Source organism: Amblyomma mixtum, chromosome 3 (assembly GCF_055824585.1).
Source record: "Amblyomma mixtum isolate Tamu chromosome 3, ASM5582458v1, whole genome shotgun sequence".
Lineage (NCBI taxonomy): Eukaryota > Metazoa > Arthropoda > Arachnida > Ixodida > Ixodidae > Amblyomma > Amblyomma mixtum.
Window position 1 is genome coordinate 404,456,095 of NC_143014.1, and position 17,059 is coordinate 404,473,153.

Below are 17,059 nucleotides of genomic sequence, written 5' to 3' on the forward strand. Positions count from 1 at the left end.
TGAACCAGACACATATGACACATATATACGAGATTTTTCGATAGGGACGTATTAATCGCTATCGGTTAATCGTCTTCATATTGATTACGGTCATAGATTTCAATCACGCGTCTTCAGCGCGCACTTCGCTTCTGCGTCGCGTGGTTGCTTCGGACGGTAGCAAGAGTTGGGGGGTGCGTACGTCGACTGATGTTTCGGAGTGCGATCGTTTCCTGCCGCCTTGATCCAAGCTTGAAGACGTAGATGCGACCGGCCGTTGTGAAATACCGAGATCTTGCAAGATCTCACGGTATTCTTTTTCAACGATACGGTACTTGCGTTGCTTTGCATTCATGGCGAAATGCAGAAGCTTTGCGGTGAAAGACGAGGACCGCAACAGCCGCACAAAGGGACAGCAGACAGGCAGTACGACCAACACCTCCACACCACAAAAGAAACACAAGCGCGAGCACTCGCGGCATGACTCGCGGGCAGGGTTGCCGTTGGGAACATTTTAAAAGGAGCCAAAACTTGAGCTGAAAGTAGTCAAAAGTAGCCATGCCATTCCATCTTAGCTGTCGCGTAAAATAAGATGTTTTGCTCATTAATAAATTGAAGTATAAAAAAATTGATAAAAATTATTCTTGGCGGTGTTGTCAACACTAAGCTTCAAAGAAATTTTTCGAAACTAAACACCGCTTTACGCATAAACGTAGGCATCCGCTCTCGCTCCCACGTACGTTCCAAGCCAATCCCAATCCATAGCTTGTGGTCATTTCGTTTGGACGTTTGGCAGCAAAACGCGCGCTTGTGAATTTTTATTTCTTCAAGCTTTTTGAAGTTTGGTGGCGGCACGCGTGAGTCACCGAGGGGAACCAGGAGGCACTGCTTGCGTAAGTATACATTCTGTCCTTTTTTCCCTTTCATGTTAGTTGTCAGCTAATATTTACTTGTGAACTTGTCAAGAGTGAGGACAATGAGCACGCCTCGTATGTCGCCCCTTTATCTAACTTGTCTGTAGGCATCTGTCAGCAGTTGTCTTTTGATTAACTCAGCGGCGCATTGCAAGGTGTAACTGCGTGTAAGGGTTGGGGTAATATGAAGTAACACACACGTACACGAAGGGAAGCGCTTCTAAATGTCGTGTGTGTTTGTGTGTTCCTTCATCAGGGTGAACGCACTATCCCGGCAAATCTTGTTGGCGCATTGCTTCTGAGAGGGTTTGTTTCTCACGGCACATCGTACATTTATGTACAGGTGCAGTCAAAAGTAAATGGAAGGCGCCACAGCGTGGCAAACCATGTCTCAGCGCTTTCTAACGCCGGCTCCGGAAACTGATTAGCTCGGTCGCCAGGAAGCCGCGCGCGCTATCAGCAGCCCCTTGTCTCGAGCGTACGGCCATCACTTTCGGCGGCTCGAACGGATGCTTGTTGCTTTCACGGATTTCGCACCACGGATTTCACGGGCGCTGCCTGCCGCTAAATGCGTCATCATCACTAAGCAATCAAAACACGCCGATGATAGCGGCGTCCGCTCGTCGCCACAAGGAGCACGGGCCAGCTGCTGACTATTTTCAAACGGCGCAAATCGCTCTTCAAACTAATCGCAGGCAGCGCCCGTGAAATCCGTGGTGTCACATTTGGAAAGCAACAAGCATCCGTTCGAGCCGCCGAAAGTGATGGCCGTACGCTCGATACAAGGGTCTGCTGATAGCGCGCGCGGCTTCCTGGCGACCGAGCTAAGCAGTTTCCAGAGCCGGCGTTAGAAAGCGCTGCGACATGGTTTGCCACGCTGTCGCGCCTTCCATTTACTTTTGACTGCACCTGTACGTGTATAGATATTATGATCATGATCGCAATGACAGTCGTCACGTGGTTACGGCGCTCGGCTGCTGACTCGAAATACGCGGGTTCGATCCCGGCTGCGGCGGTCGAATTTCGATGGAGGCGAAATTCTAGAGGCCCGTGTACTGTGCGCGATATCGGTGCACTCTAAAGAACCCCAGGTGGTCGAAATTTCCGGAGCCGTTCTCTGCGGCGCCCCCCATGACCAACCAGTTGCCACGTGCGATGCAGTTGAGTGTTTTTCATCGCCAATTTTTGCTTTTGTGAGGCTAATCGCTTGGTTCAGGCATGCATGTCAGACGTCATAGAGTCGCAGCCTGCATGCCTTGTGCTTGATTGACAAATGCTTCCATGGCAGTGTTGACATTGTTGCGTTGCGAGTCTCCGTGCGATGAGAGAAATGTGACAAGAACAGGATGAATGAACACAATTCTTCTGTACTGCCAGAAGTAATGCTGCTCCTGCCAGTGATCGGTTGCAGAAAAAAAATTGAGAGTACTTTTTATTTATGTGTGTCCCTTCCCGCTACTCAGAGCCTTGTATTACAAAGTCTAGATCAGTGTGACTCTACATATAGCGAGTGCTAGTTTCGAGCTCGCTAATTGAACGCGCTTGTTTTCTCTCTTCCTCATTTGGTCAATCTTGCGTTTTACTGGTTTCTTTTTTCATCACTATGCTCCTGGTAGACTGCACTCAGTTTGATGTTCAATGCAGTGAAGTTGCACGCCACTATTGCTGGCTGTTATTTGTTTCACATGACAGCAGGCACAGAAATATTGTTTAAATAAGTCCCAAATTGCAGGCGCTCGTGACACTTGTAACTCTCAACTCATGAAAGTTCAGAAGTGCGTTGCGAAGTAGAACGAGATGGTTGTAAGAGTACCTGTCAGTTGTCATGGTAGTGTGAAGTTTTCGGCACCCAAACAGGCAAGTGCCAGTAGAGAATGGCACAGAGAGTGTCTGGTAAAAATCCTTGTTTGCCCATTAATCTTTTGTCGTGTTTCCTCTGTGCAGCATGTCAAAACCATTCGCTGTGGTGAAGTTTCCTCTTGAGGACGACTGCCTTGCAGTCATTCCTGTCGGATGGCTCACAGAGACAAAAGAAGAGTGCTACTGGCCTGTGGCCAGGAGCTCGGAGGTGACGCGGCTCGCAAAAGCTGAGGCCGAGCCAGCTCTCGGAGGGGAGTGGATGCGTTGCCCAGTGGTCGTCGTTACCACTTGCCATAAGTAGTCTTATTGCAGACATATTGATGGTAGCTTCATCAGCGATTGTAAAGGCCTCTTTGCTAGATTCTGTGAGTCTGCACCTCTGCATGGCTAAATTACGACTAAGAAGTCATGTTGATAGCCACCGCTTAGCCAGCTGTCAAAAAGAGGAGCAGAATGAACTGTTAGCTATTGCACTTGTAAGCTGATGAACTACATCTGAAACTCATTAGTGCCTTGTTTTTGAAGACCTGTAGTTCCCAGAATTAGTGCTGCACTCAGTATGCTTAATAATATTTAGTACAGAAAGGTTTAGTATGGTAATTTTTTTTTTGCATTATGAAACATTTTTTGGCACACAAAAAGCACAGACAAGGAAAGAGCACACAATACAAATGCCAGACATCAATTGATGCTTTGCGTTGTGTGCTCTTTCCTCATCCATGTTTGTTGTGCACTGAGACAGTGTTTCATAATGCAAATTCAGAACCAACTCATCCAGCTGTTTACATTTAGTTCAGTTTGAATTGTTAGCCTGTCGCAGTAGCTGAGTGGTCCATGCTGCTGAGCCGAGGGCCCAGGTTACATCCTGTCTGTGGTGAAATGGAGCAGTGCAGAATGCGCTTGTGCTCTGTAATATCAGTGCATGTTAAACAACCCCATGTGGTCTAAATTAATCTGGAGTCTTCCGCTACGTCATTCTTCATAGCTTAAAGCTGTTAAAGGGAGACTGAAGCACTTTTTCTGAAAATCGGGCTGGCAGCGGCATCCTATAGTTTTTCATGCTGTATACTGGAATATCGCATCCAAATAAGGCAAAAACAAGCGCGAATTGCCTTTTTTAGCCGAAATATGCGGCCTGTGCCGCGGGGCACGCCGCGCGGCGCGCCGCCGGCCGTGATTGGTCAAGAGAGGTCGTGACGTCATTTTGAGGACTGGAGAAGCTGCCGATGCGGATCCGGCGTTGCGTTGAGGGCAGATCGCAGCTTTCCGTGTCGTTGTAAAAGCGAATACGGCGACTATTTTTTTTTACTGACCATCGAAGAAAAGGATACTACAGTTTGCTCATTCCACGTATCGCCTGAAACCAAAAAAGACACAAGCAAAAAATTCTATGCCTAGCACAAGCATCCGCCAGCGTCAAAGACGCGATACAGACCATGCGTAAAAGGTGCCAGCACAACATCGGCTCGTATGCTCGGAAAGGAAGGGGTGCGAACAATACTCAAGTCAATTACCACCACCGGACGCCTCCTGGCTCGCCCGGAAGAGCGTCATCCTAAAGAAAAGGCCCAAAGCACTGTGTAAATCTTGTTCTCAGTACCCGGCGTTGCAGGTTGGGGCAAGAAAGTATTTCAAGTGAACGATGAAGGAGCACAAAGTTGGTGTCAAAATTAGCGAAGCGCAGTGGCCAAGCACTGCGAGGCATGTGACCACAAGATAGTGACGCAATCATGGTGCGCTAGAAACCAAGCCAAATACGCGCACAAATACGCTTCACTCCTGGCGCGTTCAGCAGATGCCAGAAAATATTAATCGCTGCCTCGGAAACGTTCGGCCTTCCTAGATTTACAGTTTAGGTTCAGTGAAGTAGTTGCTAACTATATGTGTGTTTAAAAGCCAAGCTAGCTGCAACTCGCCCGCTGCCACAACTTGATGAAGAAACCGAGTAAGGTTGCGGTGTTTTTTTGCAAAAACTCGGTTGGCATTCATTTCTGTCATAAATTTGCATCCGAAATCAACGTCGAACGCTTTCATTTTAATTTCTTAGCTAGAATTAAACGAGATGCCGCATATGAAGAGCTTCGATGCTTGCTTGCTTTGCTTTATTGTGCTTTGCTCTGCTTGCTTGCTTGCTTGCTTGCTTGCTTGCTTGCTTGCTTGCTTGCTTGCTTGGACACGTCGAACCGAGTGTAAAATCACTAACCGAGCCTTGCTGAGCACGTCTCAGGTGGTCTGGCCGCACCTAAGCTGAGGAGAGCGACACATGCTTAAGCCTCTATAAGGTTTCTTCAGGGGCTAAGTGAGCATGTTTCTACTTTTAAAAGAGGCTCTTCTTCGGAATGGTGACACGCTTGTTATGCGCGAGGAAATCGATGGAACTGTGTCATGGTTCAGCCGCGCCTTTTCGACAGAAATCTCCAGAGATCACACTAGGACAAGCTCTGCCTGTAGCTGTTTCGAATGCCTTCCAACCGAATGTCATTCGACTCGACTGCCGAACTTACGCTGCTACACGAAGTTTTTCGATGGCATTCGGTTCAGATAACATTCGAGTCGACGGAGCTCGGCGAAGACATTCCAGATTTTGGAATGCCTTCGAAACGCGAACACAGCCTGAACCGACCAATAGCACTCGCCGCCGCCGTCGCTTCGCCCCGCCCACAGCCGCGCGACTGCTTTTGGGTCCGTGGCTGTTCATTTCGATACCTGCTTCTCGCTTTTTTCCTGCTGTTTGTTTAGCAAATAGCTCGTGTTCTGTCTTAGTGAGTGGTTGTAGATAATAGTACTCCAATGAACATTTACCGCGAGTGCATGAAATTTCCCCAGGAGTGCGCCGATGAGGACGACTGCACTCACATGCTGCTGTTTACATTGCTGCGTATGAACAGCTTGTGCTCGTTTGCAAGACATAAAACGAAATATGCGTTTTAGTTCTATTTAATAATCCCTTCTCTTCTGTACCGGTTGTACCCGTGCTTGTTTACGCAGTGCGACAATCTGTGAGAAGCGCCGACGCGATCGCTCTCCTGAGAAACACTTGACAGCCGGGTTGTTGACATCGCGTGGGACCGGCGCTTCTCGCTAATTTTCCCGGCTTCCTCCGACATGCCCAGTACTTTATTTTAAACTACTTTATCCAGAAGTATATTTGGTGACCGTTCGCATGAACTGAAACGGCCTAACTTGTTACCCACAAGCTAGCGACGGCGACGACTGCTGCTGGCCGTAAAGCACAGCTCGGCAGCCTGAGTCACACCGCCGCTTCCCGTTCATCGTATGCGCGTCCTGCGATGTAAGCAATAGTTGATTTCATGTCACTGTTGTCAAAACTACACTCGTTGACCATTTGCATTCGCTAAAACTTGTGAATTTGTTCTTCACAACCACCGCAATCACCGATCCAACCCTGCGGACTCGCTAGGCCTAGTCGTCGCGGAAGGAAACGGAGTCGTCGTCGACCGAAATTAATTTGGCAAGTGGTTATCGCTAGCGAGTGTCCAAGTGTGCACATGTAAAATATAGCCGTTCGTTTCGCTTATTTCCAATACGGATAATGTATAAGCGCGCATGTATTCGCACCGTCACACCACATCAGCGTGTTTTCGCTCAGCCGTCGAACTACCGAGGGCATGCAGGCTGACCGTCCGCCGATCGGATTCGTCGGTGTCGTGTAGCCAAAAAACTTGTCCCGCTACAATCATATTACAGTGAACTAGATAGTTCACTATAATCACATGCTGCTGTTCACCGTGCTATTACCGTTGTCGGACTAGTGGATCGTCGTCGTCGTTGTACACTGAAAACGAGCTGAGAATTTCGAATGTGTTTGGAAAGTGTCGTGTAGCACCGCGGGAGTCCGTCGAGTTCGAATGCTATTCCAAGTCTCGACTGCCATTCGACTCAGATGTCATTCGAAAGTGCCCGTGTAGCACAGGTTAGTCGGCTTGAATTCTTCGTCACAGCAGCGAGCGGTTGCGCTGCGAGCTTGTGGTCTTGCGGAAAACAGTGGAAGACGACACTGTCGCGGCCGTAGTTGTTCGTGGACACGAACGCAGAGTAGTACCTGTTGAATCTGATTCTCAAGGTCGGCTGACACGCTTTGTACGTCGCAACGCACGCAGTGCGAGGAACAACGCATGCAGCACGAGAAACAACGCGCGCTGAAAGCGCGCTCGGGTGCGCCGAAGCATCCCCGGCTCCTCAACATGACGTCACGCTGGCCGACATGGACGAGGTTTCCCTCTCCGCTGTTCCCCTCTCCTGGGCTCGCGCGAGGAGCGGGAAATTTAAACATCGCGTTTTTAATTGGTGATTGCGCCACTGTTTTAGCCAAAATCGAAAAAATAATTTCACAGACGTGATCAGCAATGGCACTACTTCAAAACACTAGAAGGTTAGCTGATTCGAAAACCGCCTCAGTATCCCTTTAAATCCTAGAAACCAGAATCACACTTTTAATTGTAAATAAAACAATGCCTCTGCCACATGAGTGTTTCACAGGCTTTCAAACTGATAGTCTGTTGGCCTGAGTGTTGCTATACAGGCAGCTGAACGGGCATCAAGTCAGCAAAGCAGCCCTCGGACATATTTTGTAGCGACAATTCTGTTAAGTATGGATACGTGTTTAATTATGAGGAATTATGTGAGTTAGTTTTTGGAACCCATAGTTTGTACGAGATTTTGGTGCATGGTATTGAGGGTGCCTAAGACTATGCTGTTTGGGCAATTAAATATGTGCTCTCGAAAGTCTGCCAGTTTCCTTTCATAAGGTTTCTGATATAAACAGCAAGCTTCTTGTGGTAAGCGGCTGTGATGGTTAGCAGTCTATGGTTGAGGAAGGAAGGACCCGTGCTCTCACTGTAATGTAAGTTTTCAATCGCTCGTACAGCTCTTTTTTGTAAAGTAAGTACTTTCACAAAATTGGTTGAGGTAGTCGTTCCCCAGATCAACAAACAATATTGTACATGCGAAAAGACTAGAGAGAAATAAATTTGTAGTTTGAATTTTCGAGGCATTATTGTGCGAAATTTATTTAGGATACCAACAGAGCGAGCCATTTTAGTGCAAACGTAGTTTACACGATCTGTCCAGAGTAAATGTTCTTCAAAAATGACTCCAAGGAACATTGTAGAGCTGACACGAGTTATAGGAGCTTGCTCGAAGTGAATTTGGAAGTTGTTCGGAACTTCCTTATTTTTGGCTCTAAACAGTATGTACTTTGTTTTCCTGACATTAAGTTCTAACCTATTTGATTTTAACCAAACAGACAATTGGGGTAACCAACTATTGGAGGCTGCTTGCAAAATATTACTATCTTGCCCTGAAAAAAATACGTTAGTATCGTCTGCATAGATTATAATGTTGTCTGCTGGATGAAGGTTGACGATATCATTAATATATAATAAGAACAACGTTGGTCCTAGAACGGAGCCCTGTGGCACACCAGACACAATCTGACCGATCCCAGATGAAATACCGTTAATGATAGTTGTTTGAGATCGGTTGTCAAGGTAGCTAGCAAATAAGGTTAAAGGAACACCGCGTATTCCATAACAATGCATTTTTTCAAGCAATATCTTATGGTTAACCGAGTCAAACGCTTTCCTCATATCAAGGAATATGCCAACTGTTAGCAGTTTATTTTCTATGTTTTCAATTAGCTTTTCTTTGATTTCCAGTAAGGCGGCCTCAGTTGTTTTGTTTTTTTGAAATCCGTACTGTTGCTTGGAGATGACATGGTTTTTGTCGAGATATTGAGAATGTTTGCAGGATCCTACAAGAGCGCCGAAAAAAAGGTGCGGCGCTACGAGTTCACTTCAGCCCTAGAAAGCTCGGCAGTTTCTGGTAATTGAAATTCTCATATTTCTTTATTGATGAGAAATTATTTTGCATACTCAACAAGACGTTCATGTGCAATTCTTTTTTAGGAAATGAGGGCCACAACGATGTTGTACAGCTGCCGTCACCACGTAAGACATGAATTCTCATTTGTTAAGCCGCCGCGGTGGCTCAGTGGTTACGGTGCTCGGCTGCTGACCCGAAAGACGCGGGTACGATCCCGGCCAAGGCGGTCGAATTTTGATGGAGGCGAAATTCTAGAGGCCCGTGTGCTGTGCGATGTCAGTGCACGTTGAAGAACCCCAGGTGGTCGAAATTTCCGGAGCCCTTCACTACGGCGTCCCTCATAGCCTGAGTCGCCTTTGGATGTTAACCGCCTTAAAACTAAAACACCATTTCTCATTTCTATTTAATGTAAGGTCGACATTGTGTTAGTTTTGATTGGGGATTTATGGTAGTATGCTTGCAAAATCTGGGAAAAAAACTCCACCGTAGCTAATTGCACTTGCAGAGAAATGGAACGTGCTCAGACTTGGCATCAGCTTTTTACATTTGCCATGCTGTCAGATCAGCAGTGATTCTGCCAGTAACCATTTCGTGGCAAACTCTCTTACCCACGTTAACAGTACTGCGAACAGGTTTCTATTCACATGACATATATTCCGCTCTCTGTGTTTGGTTTCGCCATGACAGTTTCTTTTGTGTCCTTAAATGTACCGTATTTTCCAGTGTATAAGACGCACCCGCCATATATGCAGGCTGTAATTGAAAAAGTTGCTATATAAGACGCACCCCAGTTTTCCCAGTTGGGCTAGTGAGGATCAATTAAACACGCTTGCGCGACCATCACGAAATTCACCGTACTTGTGAGAAATTCTTAAGCAACGCTAAGTGGTCGAAAAAGGCAACACTCACGCCATTCCTGCCCACGTTTTGGAAAAAAAGAAAGAAAAACGAAAAAACTCTCCCACATGTCCATAAGAACATTTTATTTCTACTTAAAACCTTGGAAGTCTTCACCTTCGGATGCGCTATCAAAAAGTTCGCCCATTTCTGGTGGCAACGCGACTGAAATATTCTCTTCGCACTACGTACATGGAGCAAACAAAGTGGCAAAGGGTGGCTGAAAAAAGAACGCCGGCTTGTCCTGGCTTGTCTTGACAATGGCGAGAAGCGTGATTGTCGTCATCTTTTGGCATTTCACATTACTTTTGCTTGGGGCCTCCGAAACGGTGGTGTGTTTGTGATCCCGGAAGTCGTCATCCCCGTCGTTTCATGATAAAGTTCACCTAAAAAAAGTTGCGCACGGTGGTCCCCGTATTGAAGTATTAACCGTGTTACAACCGCTTCATTGCTAGTGATATTTTTTCGGTAAAAAAGGCTTGAACATGAACCTGAGTAATTTCTGAACTCTCTAAAAAAAAAAGAAAAATTCGCATATAAGACGCACCCTTGTATAGGACGCACCAGCAAGATTTTTGAAAAAAGCCGCGTCTTATACACCGGAAAATACGGTACCAATGCACCATGCTGGTGCATGAGAAATGTAATTATTGAAGTACTATAGACACATATTTAAAAAATTGAAAACTGATTTTTCAGGAAAGAAAGTGGTGCAGTAATTCTCTCGCATTTCGGTGGACATTCATAAGAGAAGGGATAAAGGAGGGAGTGTGAGAAGAAAGGAAGAAGGAGGTGCCGTAGCGCCCTGGGATAATTTCAGCCGACTGGGGATCTTTAACGTGCACTGACATCGCACAGCACACGGGTACCTCTTGCGTTTCGCCTCCATCGAAACGCGCCGCCGCAGTCGGATCACAACGTTCTTTTATGTGTCATAGGTATCTGCATGATGTGACATTGTTTGTCACGTCAACTACTTGTCATGGAGGTGTCGGTTTTGATGGGTTTTGAATTATGAAGTCTTTGTACAGCCTGTGATTGAAACCAAATTAAGATATCTTTTCGGCCAAAGGAAGTGTTACTATTGCCTGGGGGGCATCTCTATATAACCAGGAATTTGTTTCTGAACTTCGTAATTTTGTGTATTGTGTTTTAAAAAGATCACCTGTATGAAAAACAGCCTGGCCATGCAACTGTTGTGTCCCTTCTCCAAAAATATCCTGAAGTAGCATTTCTGCATTCAATTAGGATAGAAATGTGACATTGTGGTTGTACACAGTAGTGTGTTCTGTACTTCCTGGATTGCCATCAATGACGCATGTTCATCTCCAGCCCCACTGAATCACGCTGGGGAGAGCGTGAACGAAAACAGTGCGCCACCCAGCAAGCTGGAGGGGTCGACAGCTGGGACTGTTGATGGTGAGATTTTCACTTTGTTTACTTTTGTGCAAAAAGAGAAATGCAAGCCAAACATGGGGACACAGTGAGAGGACAGAACAAATGCTGCTTGTCCCGTCTTTTCACTGTGTTCCTTTCTTTTAATTACACTCCTATTTTGTCTAGTATCAAGTGACACAACAAAATATAGAAGCTAGATCTGCTTTGCCTTAAAGAAAAACAGAGCAAATTTTAAATTTCTCATTGTACCTGCTGCTGCCGAGCAGCAGTCAACAGGCCCAGAAAGACCTAGAGAATATACTTATTCAGGAAGATATTTGCACGGAGTTCTCCTCAGTGGCTCTTGAAACGGTGCTAGGAGCACATTTCTAGTTTCAAACTATGTGCTTTGAAAGGGGTCACTCTGAAAATCATCACATGTATTTCTCAAAAACCATTGTATTGAACTGAAGTGGTACTGGAATTTACAACCTAGTACTTCCATTGCTTTCTCCTCTTGTGATTCATAGTGGAGTGGTTGTTGTGTGCCCTTCCCAAGAGCTGTATGTTGTGCTTTTGTTGGGTTCTTTTGGATCCTGGCATTTCTGTTGCCTCTCTCGGCCTACATCACCACCAGGAAGCCACTCCTACGAATTGCACTCTACACAGTAGTCCCATGTTCTGTGCATTTGTTTCCTTACCAGCATAATTTGGTCGCTTGGTCGCGGTTGGTCAGCAAGGCCCATATTGTAATTTTTCATTGTCTTTCAAAGTATTTTAAAAGTTTACTGGTTGGAAGTCAATGCAGTGCCTTGGATGCAGCGAAATGTGCTGAAAAAAAATTAATTGCGCTATCACAAAGCTCCCATAAAGGGTGCTGAAGGAGATAAGCAGCCAATAATAGTGGCATGCTCTGAAGGAGGACCTCTTGCTTAGGAAAGAACTGAACAGCCTAACTGCCTTGTGAGCACATCAGCTGGCTCCTAGTCTTGTCTTGCCTGCAGAAAATGGATGCGTGGTAAGAGATAAATGTGACCTTGTTTTATTTCTCAACGGTTTGGGACCTCCTGTGCCTAGCAAGAAACATTTGGTCCACCTCTTTGTTGCATTTCGCTTGTCAGCTAAGGGCTATAATTCCATAAGGGCTATCTTTGTTGCAGTTTTAATGCATTGATCCCTGCCAGCACTTGCAGTTAAAACAGATGTCTACCTCCAGCATTTTGGCCAATGTGGGTTTTGCCGTGAGCAATACTTTCCAAATGGTGCAATGCTATATTAAGGGCACAGGCCTGCTCTGCTTTCTCGCTTCTATTAGCACATGCTTCTCATGACACTGGAAGAATCCATTTGCGACTAACTGCTGCCATCTCTGCCATGGTGCAATAGCAGTGGAAATGCCCATGAAGCAATGTAAAAATTGGCGAAGCTCATAGACTGAGAAGTCCTTTACACAACAAGGCTGCAGGTTCTGTGCTAGCTATCACACATAGAGCAGCTCCATTTCACCTAGGTGTTTGTCAGTGCATGGTGACATTTATGGCATTTAAATTAGGCTAGCAAGGAATAGAACATGAATTAGAAGTGTCCTGGAGGATAAAAACTGGGGGAAGTTTAGGAGCATAGTACAGAGTGTGTTGCTGCCTACTGTTAGCCTCATACTGTTCTTTATTGTACCTCAGTGCGCAAATGATGTTATTGCGCCCAGGTTAACCCTGCTCTCACTGAAATTGTTGATTGCTTCAGTTTCAGCTACCCTGCTGAAGCTGATGTGCCTGGTGCTGGAGGTCCGACAGCAGCAGCGCGACTTAATGCAGCGGTTACAAAGGCTGGAGGATCATGTGCTGCTGCGGTCGGACCGGCAGCTGGAGCAGAGGACTCGGCCAGTGTCCCCCTCGCCACCGCCTCCCACCCTTGCACTGCCCGCATTCTCCCCCGAGGAGTTGGACACTGTGGAAGCTGCCGTCCAGGACGACAGCATGGCTGCTGGACTGGTGATTTAATGTTTCTGATAATTCGTGTCTGGAAAAAATGAGTGCCTACTAACGAATTGCATGCATAATGTAATTCCGAGGTTTGTGAAGAAATCTTGAGCTCCAAGAGTATTTGCATGCCGTGCTCTGTGAATAACATGCTCTTCATAGATATAATTCCTACTGTTGTGCTGGAGTGTGCTGTCACAGTGTGTTTTGTTAATGTAAATGTCTTGTTCATGAAAGTTGCTTGCTGATATACACACTGGCTGTTTCAGTGAACATTTTCAGGAATTCCTAAGAATAGGGAGTTCAAAATAGAAGAAATATTTGCAGGTACACACGCACAGTTATGCAGTAAATTATGTCCACCACTGCTGAGAGATCGTTCCTCCAAAAAAAAAATTGTTTTCCCATATCGAACTTGCGCTTCTTTAGGAATTTTTGAGAGTGTTCACTGGAACGCCCTGTCGATTCCTTGTGTGGTGAGATTTACTGTTGGAAGCAAAAGTGGTACGCAATGCCCAGCCGGTAGCAGAGCTTGCAAAAACTGCATCACGTGTCGGGACAGCTGTTAGGGGACTCTCTTTATCTGCTCTTTGGCTCCTAACAATTTGTTGGGCTCAGTAGCAGTGCTGAACATGTGGCGCTCGCAATATTGCTTACGGCAAGTGCCAGTTGTCACATCATGTTTCAGCCACGCAATGCAAAGAAAATGCCACCTGCGAGACTGCTGTCGCATCAGAGCGTTTAGGCGAGAAGGAGCGCTAAACAGCAAACCAAGCTACTGATGCTGGTTCTGTGCGAAGCATTGCACCTATCACATCTTGTAGTAGCTTGGTATTTGGCGGTGCAGTCACAGGCTTTTTTGGGGCAGTTGCTCTCAGATGGTGTCACTCAATGTCATTCGATGTAGTTTTCCAGAGCTCTGCCGGTGGCCGGTCGTTGCATAACAGACTTGGTTCCAACAAATTTTTTTTCTCAGTCAAATATTTCTGTGATTACATTATTGTTTTACATCGATCAACAGCAAAAAAAATCCCCTATGCTTTTGTCGCCTGTGGCTGCCTTTCTTCGTATGTGTCTCATAACGAGCCCCTCATTTTCCTTACATTTGTCATTTATTGTTGTGCTGTTTTAATTTAGTTCAGCAGTGGACTTTGTAGCTAACATTAAGGATGTTGTAAGGTCTGTTTTACAGGAAGCTGTGCTTTCGGTTAATATACTGTTGCATGAATTGCTGTGAACACAGCTGGAAGTTGGTCCTCTCTCAGCGCGTCTTTAATTTCGGCTAGGTTTCCCAAATAATGGGGCAGCTTTAACCCACCTCTTCCCTGTCTTTTGCTCACATTATGCACATTTCATTACTTAATCTGCTGCCAAAAACAAGCAACATCGTTTAATTAAATGTGGTTGCTAAGCACGCAGCTTTACTCAGGTGCTTGGGGATTTAAATAAGCGCCCTTTGTATAGCATTAATTAGACTGCTCAATTTCAGGGTAGTGAGCCCCGCCATGGTGGCTCAGTGGTTAGGGCACTCGACTGCTGAACCCAAAGACTCAGGTTCAAACCGAGCCGTGATGGCCAGTTTTCCATGGAGGCGAAAAGCAAGGCGCCCGTGTGCAGTGTGATGTCAGTGGCGCATGTTAAAGACCCCACGTGGTCGAAACTTCCGGAGCCCTCCACTATGGTGTCCCTCATCATAGCCTGAGTCACTTTGGAACTTTAAGTTCTACAAACCAAATCAATTTTAGCGTAACGGCTGTGCAGAGAAAACACATCCAGCACATAGATATCTGCAAAAAGCATTATAGTTATAATATAATAATGTCCAAGATGCAAAGCATAATGGGTAGGAGGTGGCCACCTTTGCTTAATCGCTAAAGTTTCCCTGCTCTTAGTAAACTGGGAAAAAAAAGAATGTCCATATTGGTGGTGGTGCTTTCTGCTGGTAGCAACTAGTCAAGCTATTGTATCATACAGAAATTATGCATTATGATTGTAGGTACTCGCATGGGCTGTTGACAGGTAGTCACACAATTGTCTTAGCTATTCGATTCTGCTAAACTAAATGAAATTATAATTGATGTTTGTGCCTAATAGCTTGTGCACCTGTGGTGTTTCTTTTCAGCGAAAGCAGCTGGTCCGCCTGGGGGGCAAGGGCCTGAGGGAGGTGGGCTCCAACATAATGACCGCCATCATGGGGGTGGCTGTACAGAGGATGTACAGCCTCCATGGCCGCAAGGGCAAGTGGTCATTTATTGCCCTGAAGTTATGCAAGGTGGCAACAGGTATGTTGTTGCAGTAGCTTTTAACTGAATTTTAGAAGATGAGTGGAAGAACATGCACCAGGTTCTGCTGCGCTTTGTTTTCTTTTCTTCTTTTCAGTTGATACTTTACCAGTTTTCTTTTTCATTACAGGTGAATATTTTGTTACTGTTTTTATGGGGGTAGTCATCTGCAGTTTTCTTCCATGTGCATCTGAAGATATATGAGTCAGCAGATGCCTTTCAAAGAAAGCCCTCCCATCAGTCACATCCATCTCTTGTCATGGATCGTAGTCGTGCCTTGTATCTGCCAGCCATTTGTGCTCCCATATGTTAGTAGTGCAAAGTGGTCGACCGTGATGTCGCAGCAGCTTTATACAGTTGGTTAGAAGAGCTTTCAGGTGGATTTTCTCCTCAAGTTGTATTTGGATACTGTAGTCCTTTCATTTTGGCACGCACTTTGAGTTAACATGTACTTGTGGCCTTTTCTGTTTTCTCTGTTGCTGAAATAATCTTGATTTCTGTTAACGAGCAAACTTTTTCTGCTGTCCTAAAATGAACGCTTATCTTATGCAGATGCCATCTGTGAGAAGACGGGGGCGGATGTGGTGGAAGCGCAGGGGTTTATTAGGAAGTGGTTGCCAGGTTCGGTGGACCGTGGCGGCGGACGCAAAAGGCGTTTTGCCGAAGCGTTTCTGCCAAGTACCGCTGCCGGCCTGGCAACCACTGCGAGCCCCTGTGCTTCAGCCCCCAGCACAGTGCCCATGGGCGTCCGGAAGGGGGGGCAAGGGGGGGCGGTTGCCCCCCCTTGGAATTACGGACATTATTTATGCCCAGTAGAAAACAACTACAAACCTACCGCCTCCCCCATCTCCAGACATCGGGTGCACCCCCCTGGAAAAAGTTCTGCGGATGCCCTTGAGTGCCCTCCCTTCCCCAAGCGGCCCCCACCTCCCAGAAATCCTCCTCCCGCGCGACCCTGGCTCCTTCCCAAGGTCCCGCCTCCTGCGCGGCCCTCGCTGCCTCGCAGGACTCGCGCAACCGCGCGTCCCCAGCCACGGTGCCTAATTATTTAATAAATAGTTTCTCAGTTGGATTCTTTCGTTGCCTCATTTTGTTGTGCATGTGTATAGAAGAGATGATTGCAGCTTTGCAATGCCAAAACCCATGGCTTTCCCAATGCGAACATTAACTGGAATGTGAATATTCGCTGAACTGGAAATGCAATGGCATAAACTTCGGGCAAGCGTTAGCAGAAAGGCTGAACAGTGGCCTAATTGTGGTATGTCAAGCCGGTGTTGGTAGAGCAGCTGAAAGTGGGTACAATAGCGGCATGAATGTCGGTTCAGTGTTGGTAGAGCGGCTGAACAGTGGTCTGATAGTGGCATGAATGTCGGTTCAGTGTTGGTAGAGTGGCTGAAAGTGGGTACAATAGCGGCGTGAATGTCGGTTCAGTGTTGGTAGAGCGGCTGAACAGTGGTCTGAGAGTGGCATGAATGTCGGTTCAGTGTTGGTAGAGCGGCTGAACAGTGGTCTGAGAGTGGCATGAATGTCGGTTCAGTGTTGGTAGAGCGGCTGAACAGTGGTCTGATAGTGGCATGAATGTCGGTTCAGTGTTGGTCCGAACATCAGGCCAAGGTTGGAAAAAGTAACTTTTTGCCCCAATGCCGACGTCGGTACGACTTTCGAGCCGGTTTTGACCAGCATTATGCCAGCGTCGGTCCATTGTTGGTGTGCTGCTTGGGGAGGACGGTGTCAGCATGCTGCGCAAAAAATTATGTGGATAGGATGATTAGTTAATTAATTATAGCTAATAATGTCGAAATCACGTCGAAATAGCGCGGACGACGATAAAGCGTATGGACGGCAAAACAGCGGTAGAAGGCAAAATATTGGGAAAATCGGAAAAAGGTGAAAATAAAGTTTGAATTTAAATGCATTTCATGAGCGA

General features: G+C 46.3%; 1 protein-coding gene across 1 annotated transcript; it reads left to right on the top strand.

The window, feature by feature from the left end:
• The first annotated feature begins 723 nt into the window (after nucleotides 1-723).
• Nucleotides 724-16,204, top strand: LOC149357452 (uncharacterized). The gene is made up of 7 exons (XM_089584703.1): nucleotides 724-872; nucleotides 2,838-8,597; nucleotides 8,681-8,722; nucleotides 10,827-10,913; nucleotides 12,615-12,862; nucleotides 14,973-15,132; nucleotides 15,685-16,204. Exons 2-7 carry the CDS (start codon nucleotides 8,489-8,491, stop codon nucleotides 16,182-16,184), a joined length of 1,146 nt encoding a protein of 381 aa, XP_089440829.1. The 5' UTR covers nucleotides 724-872; nucleotides 2,838-8,488; the 3' UTR covers nucleotides 16,185-16,204.
• The last annotated feature ends 855 nt before the right edge of the window (nucleotides 16,205-17,059 follow it).

What these genes read in the sequence shown, in the direction of transcription:
- LOC149357452 (XM_089584703.1), top strand. Translation starts at nt 8,489, where the DNA reads ATGGTTTTTGTCGAGATATTGAGAATGTTTGCAGGATCCTACAAGAGC. An exon ending in AGAAAGCTCGGCAGTTTCTG is followed by an intron (nt 8,598 to 8,680) that starts GTAATTGAAATT and finishes ATTCTTTTTTAG; the next exon opens with GAAATGAGGGCCACAACGAT. An exon ending in TGTACAGCTGCCGTCACCAC is followed by an intron (nt 8,723 to 10,826) that starts GTAAGACATGAA and finishes GTTCATCTCCAG; the next exon opens with CCCCACTGAATCACGCTGGG.